The 15,395-nt window shown below is 55.0% G+C and overlaps 7 protein-coding genes across 7 annotated transcripts; 4 read left to right on the forward strand and 3 right to left on the reverse strand.

Moving 5' to 3' along the window:
* Positions 1-206: 206 nt before the first annotated feature.
* On the reverse strand, positions 207-584 carry CONPUDRAFT_66501 (uncharacterized protein; the record flags this gene model as incomplete). Its single annotated transcript, XM_007776593.1, has 1 exon — positions 207-584. A coding segment is annotated over one exon (378 nt), but the record flags the coding sequence as incomplete, so codon positions are not given.
* An 865-nt stretch (positions 585-1,449) lies between these two features.
* Positions 1,450-1,806, forward strand: CONPUDRAFT_36412 (uncharacterized protein; the record flags this gene model as incomplete). Its single annotated transcript, XM_007776588.1, has 1 exon — positions 1,450-1,806. A coding segment is annotated over one exon (357 nt), but the record flags the coding sequence as incomplete, so codon positions are not given.
* A 4,228-nt stretch (positions 1,807-6,034) lies between these two features.
* CONPUDRAFT_93636 (uncharacterized protein) lies at positions 6,035-7,558 on the forward strand (the record flags this gene model as incomplete). The annotated part of the gene is made up of 2 exons (XM_007776700.1): positions 6,035-7,172; positions 7,329-7,558. The coding sequence occupies 2 exons, from the start codon at positions 6,035-6,037 to the stop codon at positions 7,556-7,558; spliced, it is 1,368 nt and encodes a 455-aa protein (XP_007774890.1).
* A 513-nt stretch (positions 7,559-8,071) lies between these two features.
* CONPUDRAFT_85606 (uncharacterized protein) lies at positions 8,072-8,657 on the reverse strand. Its single transcript, XM_007776701.1, has 2 exons — positions 8,338-8,657; positions 8,072-8,243 (listed from the first exon to the last, which is right to left on the reverse strand). Exon 1 carries the CDS (start codon positions 8,573-8,575, stop codon positions 8,396-8,398), a length of 180 nt encoding a protein of 59 aa, XP_007774891.1. The 5' UTR covers positions 8,576-8,657; the 3' UTR covers positions 8,072-8,243; positions 8,338-8,395.
* Positions 8,658-8,668: 11 nt separating this feature from the next.
* Positions 8,669-10,923, forward strand: CONPUDRAFT_112764 (uncharacterized protein). Its single transcript, XM_007776702.1, has 6 exons — positions 8,669-8,829; positions 8,913-9,192; positions 9,256-9,398; positions 9,469-9,762; positions 9,818-10,337; positions 10,405-10,923. Exons 1-6 carry the CDS (start codon positions 8,729-8,731, stop codon positions 10,570-10,572), a joined length of 1,506 nt encoding a protein of 501 aa, XP_007774892.1. The 5' UTR covers positions 8,669-8,728; the 3' UTR covers positions 10,573-10,923.
* A 39-nt stretch (positions 10,924-10,962) lies between these two features.
* CONPUDRAFT_140271 (Prefoldin subunit 3) lies at positions 10,963-12,256 on the reverse strand. The gene is made up of 5 exons (XM_007776703.1): positions 12,142-12,256; positions 12,012-12,088; positions 11,788-11,899; positions 11,560-11,721; positions 10,963-11,438 (listed from the first exon to the last, which is right to left on the reverse strand). Exons 1-5 carry the CDS (start codon positions 12,205-12,207, stop codon positions 11,208-11,210), a joined length of 648 nt encoding a protein of 215 aa, XP_007774893.1. The 5' UTR covers positions 12,208-12,256; the 3' UTR covers positions 10,963-11,207.
* Positions 12,257-12,428: 172 nt separating this feature from the next.
* On the forward strand, positions 12,429-15,290 carry CONPUDRAFT_159596 (RNA-binding domain-containing protein; the record flags this gene model as incomplete). Its single annotated transcript, XM_007776704.1, has 4 exons — positions 12,429-13,391; positions 13,598-13,867; positions 13,951-14,918; positions 14,987-15,290. The coding sequence occupies 4 exons, from the start codon at positions 12,429-12,431 to the stop codon at positions 15,288-15,290; spliced, it is 2,505 nt and encodes an 834-aa protein (XP_007774894.1).
* Positions 15,291-15,395: the final 105 nt, after the last annotated feature.

Genomic DNA, 15,395 nt, shown 5'->3' on the forward strand with positions numbered 1-15,395 from the left:
TGGTCAACGTCCTTGCACGAGTCGTAGTCCTCGATGCTTATAGCCTTCATGAGGTCGACAAAGTTTTTGTCGTACATAACCGCTCGGATTTGAGACCAGGGTCTGCTAAAGATGATGATATGATGGATTGGGAGCGAAGGGTCTCGAACAAGACCAGCAAGCAGTGAAATGAATGGTCGGACATGGTCCAGTCCGTCGGTTGTGCCCTCGTCAAGGCCATCTACAATCAAAGACATCCCAGGCTTTCCTTTCCGTATTTGCCCTAGGAACCTCAGCATCGGCACAATGAGCCTCTCCAGCTGGTCATGGTGTGATTTCTCCGGAGAGAGCAGAGCAGGGTCGATGGAGACGGCGTCCATGATAACTTTGCGTGCGAGGGGATGTTTTAAACCGAGTTGATAAGCGAGGGTGAGGAACACGTTATCAAACGTGCTCCGATTGGGGTGTCGCTTGGAGAAAAAGAAAGTGCTGGCGAGCCTGTCCTCCTGACGAAGCTCGTCTGCGAATGTATGCGCGATCGTCGACTTTCCTGACCCAGGCTCGCCAGTTATCCATAAGATCTTCCGACTTTGGTCCTCAACCATCGATCTGAGAGATTTGAGGATCATGGACCTTGTTCCGGATAGGCACTTAGAGTGCGGCTGGCGCTCGTTTGAGTCATAGATAGCGCCATGAGCGCATGCTTCGGTGAGCTTTTGCCATGCGCCTTGGTCCCCTTGTACAGGAGCGTAGACTGAAGGATACCGGTCAGACCACCAGAGTTCGCGTTAGGAACACAAATACTCACTTTGATAGGCATGAGCCATGACACGTAATTGTCATTAAGCGCGGGCTTGCGCAATGCGTTAAACAAGGTGGCGCGACATCCGAACATCCAATGGGTAGAGGCTTGTTCACACTCAGACGGATGCCGCCGCGCCGAAAATGACCACTTTTGACTCGCTTTGTGGCCAGTATGCATCCATCCGGGAGATTAATATTGTGCGAGCCAGCTTCAACATAAACTACAGAGGTTGCATCGAGCCTTCCGCCCATAGTTGTTGGACTCGACGAAGCACTGAACCCGATGATCGATGATTTCAGTGTAGACAGCGGAGTTCCTGACGCTCGGAAGTTGCCGTAAGCAAACGCACAAACGTCCTCGCGTCGAACATGCAGTGCTTCTTGTGCATCATACCGAGTCGAACCAAGTCAGAGATAACACAGACATGGCGCAGAGCTCACCTAGTAAGATGAAGCATGTATACCATCAATACAGATTATCTAACCTTATTGACAGGATATGCTCCTGTGCAAGGCGACCTCAAGGGATGGCAGAGGCTCGCCCATGACTGCGCCCAAGGTGCCATATACGACTCCAACGAACGACAACCCCACTCCACGTGTCTTCGCGGCACAAGACTTAGCGTCCTTCAGTCGCTCAGGACACTCGTCGAAGACCCAGATCGAAAGATCATATGGATGGCTGGCGAGTCCGGCTCGGGAAAGACAACGATTGCACACACCTTCGCAGATGAGCTTCGTGAGAAGGGAAAGCTAGCAGGCACGTTTTTCTTCTCCAGAAAGCACGCTAAACGGAGCACCTTCGATCACGTCCTCCTCACTCTCGCGTATCAGCTTGGATTGCAGCACCCTCGCACTCACGAGATCATTATGAGGGCCATCTCCGACGACCCTGCTTTACTCGCGCCAGAAAAATCATACTACGATCAGCTCGAGAAGCTGATAATCGAGCCTTTGAGACATCTAGCACAGGTGCGGAGAGGGGAAGCCGGCTTGTCTCTCATCTTGGACGCTCTCGACGAAGGCACGACTCGCGGGCTTCACCATATAGAACCTCTCATCTCTCTTCTTACTCGCCTTGTCCGAGATACCAATCTCCCCATCCATACTATCATCATATCTAGCAGATCCTGGCCACAAATAGATACGGTGATGCGCAGCAGCACTTTCGCCCACGTTATGAGGATCGTGCGTCTCGAGGAGCACGACTCACGGCAAGACGTCGATCATTTCCTCCTGGATGCGTTTGCACGGATCTACGATGCGCGCGATTTGTCTCACTTTTGTCCTAAACCCTGGCCTTCCCCACACGAGTTCACGATGCTCTCCCAGCGAGCGAAGGGACGTTTCATCTTTGCCGCAACTATCGTTCGATTGCTTGACCAGGACCAACCTCATGAACGTCTGTCGCTTGTTTGTAGTATGTTGCGTGGTGATGTGGAGCACGTATGGGGCGACGTCGATCACCTTTATGCTGCCATTGTCGACAGCATTGAAACCTCCGCCCGCGAGACCGCGCTGAAATATATCACCCTCGTCGCCAACCTTGCAGAGCCTTTGTCCCTCTCTAATCTTCGTCTTCTCTTCGGTGTTGACCTTTATCCGACGTTTTTACCGTTTTCGGCTGTAGTTTCCATCCCGCCACTGGAGTCCCATGATGCTGTTCAGATATTCCACAGCACATTTCGTGACTTTCTTCACAATCGTGATCAGGCCGATGAGACTCTGGGCAGCGCCAAACGGATACACCACCCTTTAGCTATCCGCTGCTTCCGAACGATGGCGAGGATGCTCAAGCGAGATATATGCGGTCTTCAAGATCCATCACTTCTGCACGACGAAATACCTGACTTCCCCCATAGGCGTGACAACATTCCACGCGCTCTGCGATATGCATGTCTCCATTGGCTTTACCACCTGGAGCGCAGTATCCCGGATATAGAAATGCAAGGATGTCTACTCGAGTTTCTCGAACAGCGGCTCTTATTCCTCTTGGAAACATGTGCGGTGCTCGGAGAGCTAGATGCTGCAGTAAGAGTTCTCCGATCAGCCCATAAACACATCGTGGTAAGTTGCCTATGTCCTATTCCTCCCCTGGCGCGCTGGCTTATCGCCAGTACAGCATTGGTCCAGATCCTCATTTTCACGAATTGAAAGCGTTTTGGCCCTACTGTATGACAGCTGGCGAATGACCATAGACTTTTTCGATCCCATAAGCCTCTCAGCTCTCCATGTTTACGAGTCAGCCCTCCCTTGCTGCCCCGCAAAGTCACAGCTCCGTGTCACATATGAAGAGTTACTCGCCGAAACTACTACTTTTCGGTTTGAAGACGGCTTGAATGACCAGTGGCATTGTGTTACTCGTGTTATTGACATGAAAACAAGCATCTTCATCCTTGCACTATCGCCAGATGGCTCGCAGATTGTGACGATGTGCCAGACTGCGAGCCATTCTAGAGAAATGAAGATTTGGGATACGGCCACAGGACTTCTTGTCAGGTCGCTTCCTCTGGAAGGCTCGCATACCAAGATTGATCTCGTTCATAATGGCTCTTTGGTTGCGTACCGAGACGAACAGACGTGCTTCTTATGGCAGCCATTTAAACAGGCTGCTCCAGAGCCGCTTGATATACCGCTGCAGGACCGCATGGTTGGAGATGGATTCCAGGTCTCACACGGTGATGGTCGCATCGCCTTCAGCTGCTTATCAAACTCTACCTCTGAAACCACGCAAAACCCTCTTCTTGTCATCATTCGAGTTTATCATATCAGTACCAGAAAGCAAGTATCGCACTTCCCTCTAACTCAATGTCCCGGGCGTCGGTTTTATCCTCAAGTCAGATCCATGGAGTTTTCTCGCGGTGACGACTATCTCATGTTCTGCGCAACGTCGAATGTTTTCGACAACGAAAATATCTACGGCATTGTCTTTCTCCTCAATCCAGCCAACGGTCAGCTGTTATGGCACGGCCACTGCTATTCCTACAACGCGTTCTGCTTTTTCAGCGCTGATGAAGATATCATCATTGTATCAAAGGATTTCAAAACTGGGAAGTACCACGCTGAGCTAGCTTTCACAATCAACGGAGTTTTACCTGGGATAACTGTGACAGCTTCGCCGCTACACATGCTAAAAGCGAAGAAGTGGAGGTTCCGAAGACTGCTTTGTATACAAGCGAGATCAGATGCCGTTATGGAGCAGCTGAGCAAAGCGCAAGTAGCAAAAACGTCGCCTTCGCTTGAGCAGCCTCGCGCCATTGTGCTTATGAACGCATTCGCAGGTTTAATCCAAGGTGACAAGATTGCAGGCTTTGGCCGCTGGACGAGGACTAGCTGGAAATCTCACGGAGAGGAGTGCTTTGGCGTTGTGCACACCAACTCACAAACTCAACAGCAGTTCCCAATCATCGATCTCAATCAAGTAGATCCTCAAAGTGTTCCAGAATCCTATTCATCACCTTTCCCCGAAACAGATCCTGACGGCTATCGACTTGAATGTACATCGGATGAAGCAGACATGAGAGCCTACAAATCGGATTCAAAAGAAGCGTACCTTATTATAGCGACTACCACATTCCCTGCAGCCAGAGCCTTCCGTCGCAAATTGGTTCCAAAGAGAGCTAGCTTCAAGTCTTATTCCTCGTCCGGGGTTCGATGTGCCTTCTCGCCGAAGTCCGCATATTTTGCGGCTGTATCGGGCCACAGACGTCGGTTAGACATTTGGGATGTCAGATCATTTACTTACATTGGCGGTGCACCAATCCCAGCATCCGTGCTCGCGTGGACCTCAGCATTCACGTTCTCAAAAGACGAGAAGCTGCTAGTGCTGCAATGGTACTCGGAATCCACGTTATGGGATTTTGCGGTTTACTCTTTCGATAGCAACACTGTCAAGCAGGTGGGCTCCTTCTCGCCACCATTGTCCGTTGGTGAAAATAGTACGCCACCGCAAGAGTGTAAAGTTGTCTCTGTCACATCGGACTCAGTCGACTTCCTCTGCACTGATGCCGTTTACTTACAAGACGACAACACTGCCTACCACCTTCGGTGGCAGAGAGCAACATCGACGATTGTCGTCGTCTCTAAATTCGCTGACCATGGTCGTCTTTCGCACTTGGCCCACACCGCAAGTTTCAAAAGAATTTTGTGCCGCGAGTGGCTCCCCGAGCAGCCCACTGGTAGAGAGTACGCTCTGAGCTTGAACGTGCCGCTAGAGCCTCCTGGTACTGCAGATTCAGATCGTACATATGATTTGGGAACGTACAGGGTTGACGACGACAATGATCCAACCGCCTTCTACGATTGCCTCTCCTGGTCGGATCTTTGCATGGACGTGGAAGGTTGGCTCCGCCAACGAAGTCGTAGAATCTGCTGGATGCCCGAGCGCTATAGGCCCGTTGACATATACAAGAGTGGCTTGAAGCTAGCTATCAGTGGAGATAAGGTCACGATACTGCACTTACGAGATGAGAAGCAGGTAACTATCCGGTTACTTGGTATAATAATCAGGTATTTTGATTAGGCACAAGGGGTCTAATTACCGCCATTTGGGGCTGGAGATTAAGGGAGAGAGTGAAGAGACTGCGCAGATACATTAGAGATATTAACACACGGCTGTTGGACATAGAGATCGGATACTTAGTTGGTTGGCTATGATGTAAGTAGTTTCCGAAACCAACTTTTATCAGTGTTCTTGAAGCTGATGCAAGCCTTTCTGCATACGCACGTATTTGACCTACGTTGAGCCCTCCTGCTTCGAAGGATAAAGAGGGGCTTGAAGCGAGAGGGGCGGAGCCATGGACCATGTCATGACACGCCGAAAACGCGCCGAGCCCGCGTGAACGCGTCCGTGGCAGCTGCACGTGGCACGAGACGCTCCAGCGCCGCGTGCGAAGCGGAGGGCACAACTCCTACTACGATGTCGACCATGTTTCCCTACACCTCCGCCCTCCTACCCTTCCTCCCACCACAATACGACGCCTCACTCGGCGGAACACCAACAACAACCCGCGTAACGGTGGAAGCACTGCTCGCGCTCGCGCTCGGCGGAGAGCCGCCGCCTGACGCGTCCGATACGACGCGTGCAGAGTGGTGTGACAGGCAGGCTCGTGCGCTGGATGCGCTGCGCCCTCTGAGGACGAACGGTGCCGCAAAGAGAGGACGCGAGGGAGAGAGCGGGGATGGCGATGCGGCTATGGGTTCGGGTGCGCTGATGGATACGCCCAACGGAGGCGGGAAGCGGCAGAAACTTATGGGGCAGTCGAACGGCGCCACGCAGAGCTCGCAGACGCTCACGTCCGCTGCGCCTTCTCAGAATCAACGCCAGGCTCAGGGTGCCGATGCCGAAGATGATGCGCCGGTGTTCACTCTTTCGTCCGTCTCCGCGACATCCCCCGTGCGCAAGAAGGTGCACATCACGATCCACGAGCGCACGCTGCGCTTCGTCAACCCGACCTCGTCTGCGCGGGAAGCATCTGTCCCACTCTCGTCGCTCTCGCGTGCATTTCTGGTCCCGACGCGGGGGAAGACGAAGCCGCACTGGACCGTCATACTCATGCTCGCGGACGAGCCGGAGAAAGGCGCACCCTCAAGTATTCAACAGGTTATCTTCGGGCTCGATGCTACATGTGCGACACCACTCATATACACCGAGAAGAAAGCCCAGATGCGGGTTGAGAAAGGCAAAGAGAGCATCACCGCCATCCGCGACTTTCTCAAGCACCTCCCCTCCCACGTCACCCTACACGAGCCCTCGACCGCGCACTTCCGGAGTGCATGTCCGCCCGGCCTCAGCACGTCTGGAGGCCAGCGGAGCGCAAACGAGCGCGCGGCGGTCGAGGCGTATCTCGGCGCCAAGGTCGGCACGCTGTGGTTCTTCGACGAGGGCATGCTGTGGGGTGAGAGCAAGCCGTGTGAGTTCTGGCCTGTTCATGGCCTCGCGAGCAAGGACGGGCTGAGAGTGGTCAGTCCGACCGGGCGGACGTGTTCGGTCATCCTGAGGCGGGTTGCGCCTCCCAGTGAGAAGAAGGGAGGTGGTGATGGAGAGAGTGACGAGGAGGAGGAGGAGGGCCCCGAGACCGAGTTCACCATGATCGACGGGCGCGAGCAGGAGCCCATTCAGACGTGGATACGCGCGCGGGCACACCGCTTCGGTCGTGCGCCTGGGGAGGTGACCAGCCCCGTCAAGGGCAAGGGCAAGGGCGGCGATGCAGCAAACCCAAAAGCCCCTGGTGGCTCCTTGGCGGTCCCCCAGACGGCGGCAAACGGACCTGCATGGGATGACTCGGACTCGGAGGACGAGGATTTCAATGCCAGCGACGACGGCGACGACGGCGACGACTCTGATGCTGATTCCGATGACTCCGGTTCGGGCGGAGAAGACGATGACAGTGAGGGCTCAGGCAATGAGGATGAAGACGAGGTCGCCGCCCGATCCGAAGCGTCGTCAGGGCCGTCCGGGCCGTCAACGTCAATGTCAACGTCCACCACAAAAAAAGCAACGCGGCAGCGCTCAGGGCGAGAAACCTTGCGAAAGTCTGCCGAAGACGATGCAGGGCGGGACGAAGACGATGATAGTGATGATGAAGTTGAGGAGCTTGATCCTCGCCATCACCCCTTGCTCAGAGCCGGCGCCGTCCCGCGACTATCGCGCGCCGCTGTTGACGCTGTCGTCGACATGATGGGCGGAGGTGGGGCTAGCCCGGCCAGGGCTGGAGTTGAGGCGGAGGTGGTAGCCGATAGCGAGGACGAGGAGGACGAGCTGATGGACGAGTAGATTCGTGGTCGTCGGTGACTAGTGCATTGCTGCGATGATCTGGACTCGAGGCCGAGGCGTGTGGGGAGTAGCCGCGCGCTGTGCAACCGTGTGCCAGCAGCGAATGGACCAGTATACCTCCGGAAAGCCTTGGAAAATTGCATCCCACTTCCCCCTCGCAAAGTAGGTATCATGATTTAGTGACGTACGTACACTCATGTATTCATTCGTTGTTTCACTATGTTTTATTAGACGAAAATGTGCGCACTCGACCTACTCGATGAAGGTTTCTGTGCTGTCAAGCAGAAGCAGGCAGAGGCAGAGGCACATATATGTCAATAACAAATAACAGCCACCGTCTTCTGCAACGTGAAGGTGCTCCAAGCGGAGTCATTTTGTTGCCAGGAGCTGCGGTGAGTCACTGGCAGAAATACATGGGGCTAACCCTTGACTCACAAGCTTTTATTTGCAAGTCAGCTCTGGATCATAGCATGTCGACACATTTGTTGTGTGGCATGAGATAAGAAAATGTTGACATTCCGCTGGGCTCCATACTACCAGGACCATAGTGGAGTGCAGTTGCCATTAGCCAAACTCTCGTTTCTGCATTCAGTTCTGGTGGAGTTTCAAAGGCTCCGGTCAAGATACGCGCTTACTGGATGTCAACTGTCCGATCATCGAACTTCGATCAGTGGGCGTCTATTTGGTGAGTATTCTCGCACACAAGTTTGATGTGCTCACACAAGCTTCTACATTTTCCACTCGCACTGGTCTTGTCAATCCATCCTTCTTCAAAAAAGTCGATGAAGGTGCATAGGTCTTAGATAAAAGTAAGACAAGCATCGCACTACATGGGGGTCACGCGCGAAGAATCCGATCCGAGCGTCCGCGTCTACCCTGCACATGTACAGTGGCAGTGCACTTTGTGCGCCTCGGCTGCATCCCCGTTGGGAGGTTACATAGTGTGCCTGGAGCGGGGCCTCGACACGCTGACACCAAGTCGACACCCTGCAAGTCGATGTCAATGCTCTGTGACATGCAGGGACATACGGGGACATGGGCGCGCCATTATATAACAAACACGATCCTTGCGTCTTGCGAAACCTTTTTTTGTTTCCCCCCCTCCCTCCTGGGTCTCCCTCTCTTTCGTCTCCTTCACCTCGTGATCACACGAGGCTTGGAGCGCGCGCCATGCCTCAGCTCACGACATTCATCGATGATCGGGTCCCCCTCATCCAGTACGACAGTAATTGGATCCAGGGAGATTCACAAGTCGATAACTTCGCCAGCAAGTGAGCGTTCGTGCCAGACACACCAAGTTATCCTGTTTTCTCTCCAGGAGCTCACGTTACCTCCCCCTGTCTGTTACGTGCAGTTATTACTTCGGCACATGGACAGACACCAACGTAACCGGCTCGACGGCCACATTCAACTTCAACGGGACGTCTGTCACCATTCTCGGTTCTGAGAGGCCCAACCATGGCACGTTCTCCGTCGAGCTCGATGGGCAGAATCAAGGCTCCTACAACGGCGGCCAGACGAACGGAGCCAACCTCTTCCAGGTGCCGCTTTTTGAGAAGGACGGGCTTACTCAGGGTCCGCATACTGTATCGATTACGAATACGCAAGTCGGGGACTATCTTGATATCGACCTGGTGCGTGGTTTGTGAATGTGGTTTAGAGCGGCCGGCTCACATACTGGACATGAAACTTTGTAGGTCAAGTGGACAAGCTCAATCGGCGATGATGATGACACGCTGGTGCAGAGTGTCATCGAGGACACGGACTCGAGCTTTTCTTACGACAGCTCGTGGAACAATAACCCACAGAATGCGTACATGTACAGCGGCTCGTCGGGGCAGTACGTTACTTCCAGCCCTTCCAGCCCGATCTAGAGCTGATGAGGCTGTACTTTATTTCCTCCTGTACAGCACGACGAGCAACAACGGCGGCTCCGCCACCCTCACGTTCACCGGCGACGTTGTATCGCTATACGGTACCGTCGGCCCATCAAACGGGGCGTTTTCGGTGCAGATCGATGGCGGGGTGACGACCAAGTACAATGCGACATCGGTTATCACGATGTACCAGTACATGCTCTTCCACGCGGACAGTCTCGGCGGCGGGCAGCACACGCTCAAGCTTATGAACCAGGGCACCTCGAGTCTGAACCTCGACTACGCGGCGGTGATGGCACTGAGCAAGACGGGCGGCGGGAGCTCGAGGTGTGTGCTTGAGCTTTCTCACCCCCAGCACATCATACTAAACTCGGCGCTGCAGAATATCATCAGGTGCAGCAGCAGGCATCGGCGTCCTCGCCGCGACGACCGCCATCGGCTTCCTCCTCGCCGCGTTCTTCTTCCGCAAGTGGCGCAACACTGGCCCGCAGCGCGACTGGCCCGAGCCGAAGCACGACACGCTCCCCTACACCTCCTCCGGCCCCGCCGCCGGGCAACCGGGGCGCGGGGCGCCGACGTCCGCGACGTTCAGCAGCGCACCGCAGCCCATGTCACCGCCGCCCGTCGTCAGGGGCGCGGTATACCCGCCACATCTAGGGCAAAACGAGTCGGTCTCGCATGTGGAACGGTACGGCACGTCGGGGATGAATAATTACAACGTGGGTGGAGGTGCAGGCGCGGGCCCGTCGTCGTCGGCAGCGGGAGGGAGCGACTATAGCGCGGGGTACGATCCGTACATGCAGCAGCACAACCAGCGCCTGGTCGGCGTCTCCCGCTCGGACGTGAGCCAGCCGCTGTTGCATGGGGAGAGCGGGCCGCCGTCGCCGAGGGCTACTTCCGAGGTACGTGCTCTTTCCCTCCTCACAAGTCGGTCGAGGTGCTTATGGTTCAATTTGTGACTGTGTATAGCCCGACAACGCTGTCGGCCGCGCACTACCGCATGTCCCTGGGGGCACTGTGACGGGCTACAACGAGAAGCGGGCGCGGGCGGGCGAGCTCGGCTCTCTCTCGGGCACCGTGCGCATTGCGCCGCCTGCGTATTCGCGGGACATCGATGATGATCTCGTAGGACAATGATGGATAGGTGACTCTGCTCTCGTTCCTGACCTTTCTGTCCGCCTCAACTATCATTGATTGGTTTTCGATTTCTTGGTTTTCATACCCATACATCCTCCATCCACGTATACACATACACGCGCATATACTCGGCCTACCACAGTGGTACTACCAGGAGTGGACAGTGACGCCAAGTGCACCTTGTGCTTTCGATCTGAATTGTAGCCATAGTAAATATTCTTGCTCTAATCACCCTCACCTGTCTCTATCTCCAATTGCCATTTACAGTACCACCCGCTCATTTTCACGAAACATGTGCGGACATTTATTTCTAACGATCACACTCTTTGCTCTCAGACATACACTGATAGGACTTTGTTTTGCTTTCTTGATTGGCGGATTATGTGTTCTCTTTTGTATGTATATATTGCAAGGTGTCTGTCTGCTCGGCGTCGGGGCCGCATACATACTATCGTTTCTCGTGTGACACTTCTACAGTGTTAAGTCGGCTGGTCCTGCTGATCAAAAAGTTTGTATTCGACACCTCCATGCCACACGACCATGCTCCAGCTCTCAACCCCGCCCACATGCGACACACGTGCGGAAGCAGATCAAAGCAAGTAAGACTACAAAACCATCTCCGAATCCACTCTACTCTAGCTTTGCTTCGCAGCCGCGCCGCTGCCCTCCTCCGCTATTCGCTGCTCGCGGCGGCGCTTGACGTCCCAGTTGTACACGCGGGCAGTGTTAACCTCCATGACGGTGATCTGCTCGCGGAGGAACTCGAGGTCCTCGATCGTTGTGGATAGGCTTGTGTTGGCGAGTTCGAGCTTGGATGTGAGGAGCGCGATCGCGGCGGGGAGTTTGTATGAGAGCATGACATTGGCCTGTGCGTGGACAAGGGGGTGCCGTGGTTGCGAGAAGGTGGCAGATGGGTTGGTCGAGTAAGGGTGTGAGGAGGGGGTGGGGTCAGTGAGGACATCAGAGATGAGGGAAGGAGAGACGCACCCCGAGCCAGAGGTAGACCGTATCCGTGTCCTCGAGTGTTGCTTCGGCGTATAATGTATCGTTCAGCTCGAACGTGGTCGTGAGCTGCTTCTGAGCATCCTCTACGTCGTCTTCCTCATCATCGAGATCATCCTCGTCTTCATCTACCTTGCCTTTACCTTCCTACAGAAAACAGCACCGCGCATACGTTAGACCCCTATGACGCGCGCGAAAAGGACATATACATACGCGTCTGGCATGCAAGAACTCCACCATCCCGAGCGTCTTTTTTATATCAGGGATCTTGTCCTCGAGACCCTGCCGGCGCTGCGTCAGGTTTGACTCCATGTAGCGGTACTTCCTGCACTGCGGGGTCAACATTCAGGATCGCTCCGCCGCGGTGATGACTCCGAGAAAGACAGATGACTGGGGTGAAGCGGAGGCTGGGGAGAACGAGGGGCAGCAAGACGTACGCAATAGCGTCTTGGAACGACTTGATTGTATTCTCGACGGATCCGTCGGTGCCGCCGAGATACTCCTCGACATTGACCTACGGAATGATGAGTGATCTACCCCAGGGATGCGAGAATGGTGAGAGCATACAATGAAGGGAGCTTTTGGGATCCCGCGAGGGTTCTTTTCTTCTTGGAAGACAGACTGCACCGACATCGTTTAGTGTGGTGGTCAATCGTGCAAAGGAGGACCGAAGGGGTTTGGCTGATCGCGTCTCCAAAATGTCATGGCATATGCACCCGTTCGTGCACACGCGGCAAGTCCCGGGCGGAGCGCCAATCGCCCTGTGCCTCTATCAACGCAGATTTTTTCTCCTGTCAGTATTTCTCTTCTTCCCGGATGCCCTCTCCCTCCTCCCTATTTCATTTCGTTGTACGATGTCCCGCCTCATAGTCAAGAATCTTCCAACATACCTCACTCCGGACCGTCTGCGCAAGCACTTTGAGCAAAAGGGCGCGCCTGCGGGTACGATCACCGACGTCAAGGTCTCCTTCAAGCCCGATGGGACGTCGCGCCGCTTCGGCTTCGTAGGCTTCAAGTCCGAAGCCGAAGCTCTTCGGGCCAAGGAGTGGTTCAATCGGACGTACGTCGACTCGACGAGGATCACTGTGGACGTTGTTGATGTACGTTTCTCGCCCCTTTCACTGTCTGCTGCGGTTATCGTAACTTTGGGATGGCAGGGAACGAAAGACGCGCCCGCACCGCGGCCAAACAAGCGTCGACGGCTTGATCCCACTCCTGAGGACGAGAATGCTCCTTCGAAGGCAAATGGCGGAAAGGTCGACAAAAAGAAGAAAGCCAATGTAGCTGCTGGTAAGGAGGCCGAAGCCGGGACTGAGAACTCTCAGCTGGCTGAGTACATGACTCTCATGAAGCCGAAAAAGGGTCCTGCATGGGCCAACGATGCCGAGGTGTCGCATCCTGCGGCGCCTGTACCTTCTTCCTCTACTACTGCTAAGGCTACCTCAGAACAATCGAAGGATTCAGCTGACGCTAACGACCCCCCTGACGAAGAGATGGCGGAACCGTCTCCGCATGTACCTGACGGTGACGAGGCGATCTCCGACATGGAATGGATGCGGCGACGGATGGCCGCCGCTTCTACTCTATCTCAGCCTGCTGAGGACGCTCGCGAGGAGAAAGCATTTTATCAGTCTGAAGACGAGGACGACAACACCCGACAGGACTCCACTAAAGCGACACCGGAGCCAGAGGCTGAAAAGGACCCGGCGAAGGAGACTATTCTTGAGACATCTCGGCTCTTCCTCCGTAATTTGACTTTCTCGTGCACGGAAGAGGAGATACGCGAGCACTTCCAGCCATTCGGCAATATCTCTCAGGTGAGTTTTCGATATCCTTGGTATATCTGGCGAGCTGCCCGTTGCCTGTCTTCGCCTTTCACGATGATAAACTGTATAGGGACATCAGATCCGCTTCGGCGGGATGTTGATCCTTCCGGGAAACCGATAGTAGAAATTTATTCTGATTTCTTGATTTCTTCAACCAAGCATTTCGATCATCGAATCTGACATTGCTTTCTTCATAGGTGCATATCCCACTGGACTCCTCGACGAGGAAGCCAAAAGGCGTCGCCTACGTGACCTTCTCCGAGGGCGCCTCTGCTCTCTCTGCGTACGAGTCTCTCGACAAGAAGTCCTTCCAAGGACGTGTTCTGCACATCCTCCCTGCTGTCGACCGCATTCCGAAGCCCGAGCAGCCAGGAGACGATAAGAAGAGGAGTGTGAAAGATCAAAAGGCCGCGCAGCGCAAGGTGACCGCAGGACGTGAGTTTAACTGGAGCATGCTGTACATGAATGTTCGTCGTACCCCTCACCTGTCGTCGTGTACCTTAGCTCAATACATGCCGTTCTTTCTGCTTCGTTTTGTTATCGACCGTAGAGTGATGCCGTGATGTCGTCCGTTGCGGATCGAATGAACGTGTCCAAGGCCGATATGCTCGACCCCGAGTCAAGCAATGCGGCTGTGAAGATGGCGCTCGCGGAGACGCACGTTATTCAAGAGACCAAGGCGTTCCTTGAGCAGCAAGGGGTTGTCCTCTCCACGTTCGACGACGACTCATCGGGATCGGGGTCGAAACGTGTGAGGCGGTCGGACACGACAATCCTCGTGAAGAACATACCCTATGGGACGAGCGAGGCGCAGATCCGGGAGATGTTCGAGCCGCACGGGCAGCTTGCGCGTGCGATTGTTCCGCCTGCGGGGACGATTGCGGTTGTGGAGTTTCTGCACGCAGACGAGGCGGGGAAAGCGTTCAAAGCTGTCGCGTACCGGAGGCTAGGCAACTCGGTGGTGTATCTCGAGAAGGGGCCGTTGGGGATGCTGCGGGATCCTGACGATGTGCCTTCTTCGTCTGCTCCAGCCACAGCTAGTCTTGCTATCAGTAGAGGAGAAGCGGCGAAGCCCGTGACGATCGATGATCAGGAAGCTGGCGCAGGCGCAGGGGATGAGCCAGCTCTTTCGGCGGGAAGCACGCTGTTCGTGAAGAACCTCTCCTTCGCGACTACGAACACACGCCTCTCGCAAGCGTGTGGTGCCCTCCCCGGGTTCGCTTTCGCGCGCGTGCAGACGAAACCCGATCCGAAGCGCCCTAGCGACCCCACGGCGCGGCTCAGTATGGGTTACGGCTTCGTGGGATTCAAGACCCCCGAGCACGCACGAGGCGCGCTCAAGAGCGTGCAGGGGCTGGTGTTGGATGGGCATGCGCTGAGTGTGAAGTTTGCTGGGCGCGGGCAGGAGGAGGTGGGGCAAGAGGGCAAGGGGGCATCGTCGAAGGGGAGGACGACGAAGATGATCGTGAAGAACGTGCCGTTCGAGGCGAGCAAGAAGGATATCCGCGAGCTCTTTGGGTGCGTTGTGGTCTCTTCGCTACCTCACCTTTGCTTGCTGTTTTCTGACGCGCGGGTGCGTACAACAGTGCACACGGCCAACTCAAGTCCGTTCGGTTGCCCAAGAAATTCGACTCGCGTTCGCGCGGGTTCGCGTTTCTCGAGTTCCTCACGCGGCAGGAGGCCGAGAACGCATACGCCGCTCTGCGCCATACACATTTGCTCGGGCGGCACCTCGTGCTCCAGTGGGCGGAGGAGGACGGCGCGACGGATGTGGACGCGCTCAGGGCCAAGGCCGGGGTGGGCTTTGGCGGTGGCGCGGAGTTGCCGTGGAAGAAGCGCAAGGTGCGGATTGGGGACGACGATGCCGGGGAGGATGGAGTGGACATGTAGTATGGTACTACGTTAGTACGAGATCCATCAACTTCCGTTCCTTCATTTTTCATCTATCAGACGCACTACCTGTAAGGTGCGATGAGTGCTACGCTCAAAAGTACT

This window comes from Coniophora puteana (genome assembly GCF_000271625.1).
Source record: "Coniophora puteana RWD-64-598 SS2 unplaced genomic scaffold CONPUscaffold_18, whole genome shotgun sequence".
Taxonomy (NCBI): Eukaryota; Fungi; Basidiomycota; class Agaricomycetes; order Boletales; family Coniophoraceae; genus Coniophora; species Coniophora puteana.

Bases quoted from the DNA above. Each gene is read 5' to 3' on its own strand.
- CONPUDRAFT_112764 (XM_007776702.1), top strand. From the start codon at position 8,729: ATGCCTCAGCTCACGACATTCATCGATGATCGGGTCCCCCTCATCCAG. The intron at 9,399-9,468 runs GTACGTTACTTC...CCTCCTGTACAG, and splicing joins TACAGCGGCTCGTCGGGGCA to CACGACGAGCAACAACGGCG. The intron at 9,763-9,817 runs GTGTGTGCTTGA...TCGGCGCTGCAG, and splicing joins ACGGGCGGCGGGAGCTCGAG to AATATCATCAGGTGCAGCAG.
- CONPUDRAFT_140271 (XM_007776703.1), bottom strand. From the start codon at position 12,207: ATGTCGGTGCAGTCTGTCTTCCAAGAAGAAAAGAACCCTCGCGGGATC. The intron at 12,089-12,141 runs GTATGCTCTCAC...ATCATTCCGTAG, and splicing joins TCCCAAAAGCTCCCTTCATT to GTCAATGTCGAGGAGTATCT. The intron at 11,439-11,559 runs GTGCGTCTCTCC...GTCCACGCACAG, and splicing joins CGGTCTACCTCTGGCTCGGG to GCCAATGTCATGCTCTCATA.
- CONPUDRAFT_85606 (XM_007776701.1), bottom strand. From the start codon at position 8,575: ATGTCACAGAGCATTGACATCGACTTGCAGGGTGTCGACTTGGTGTCA.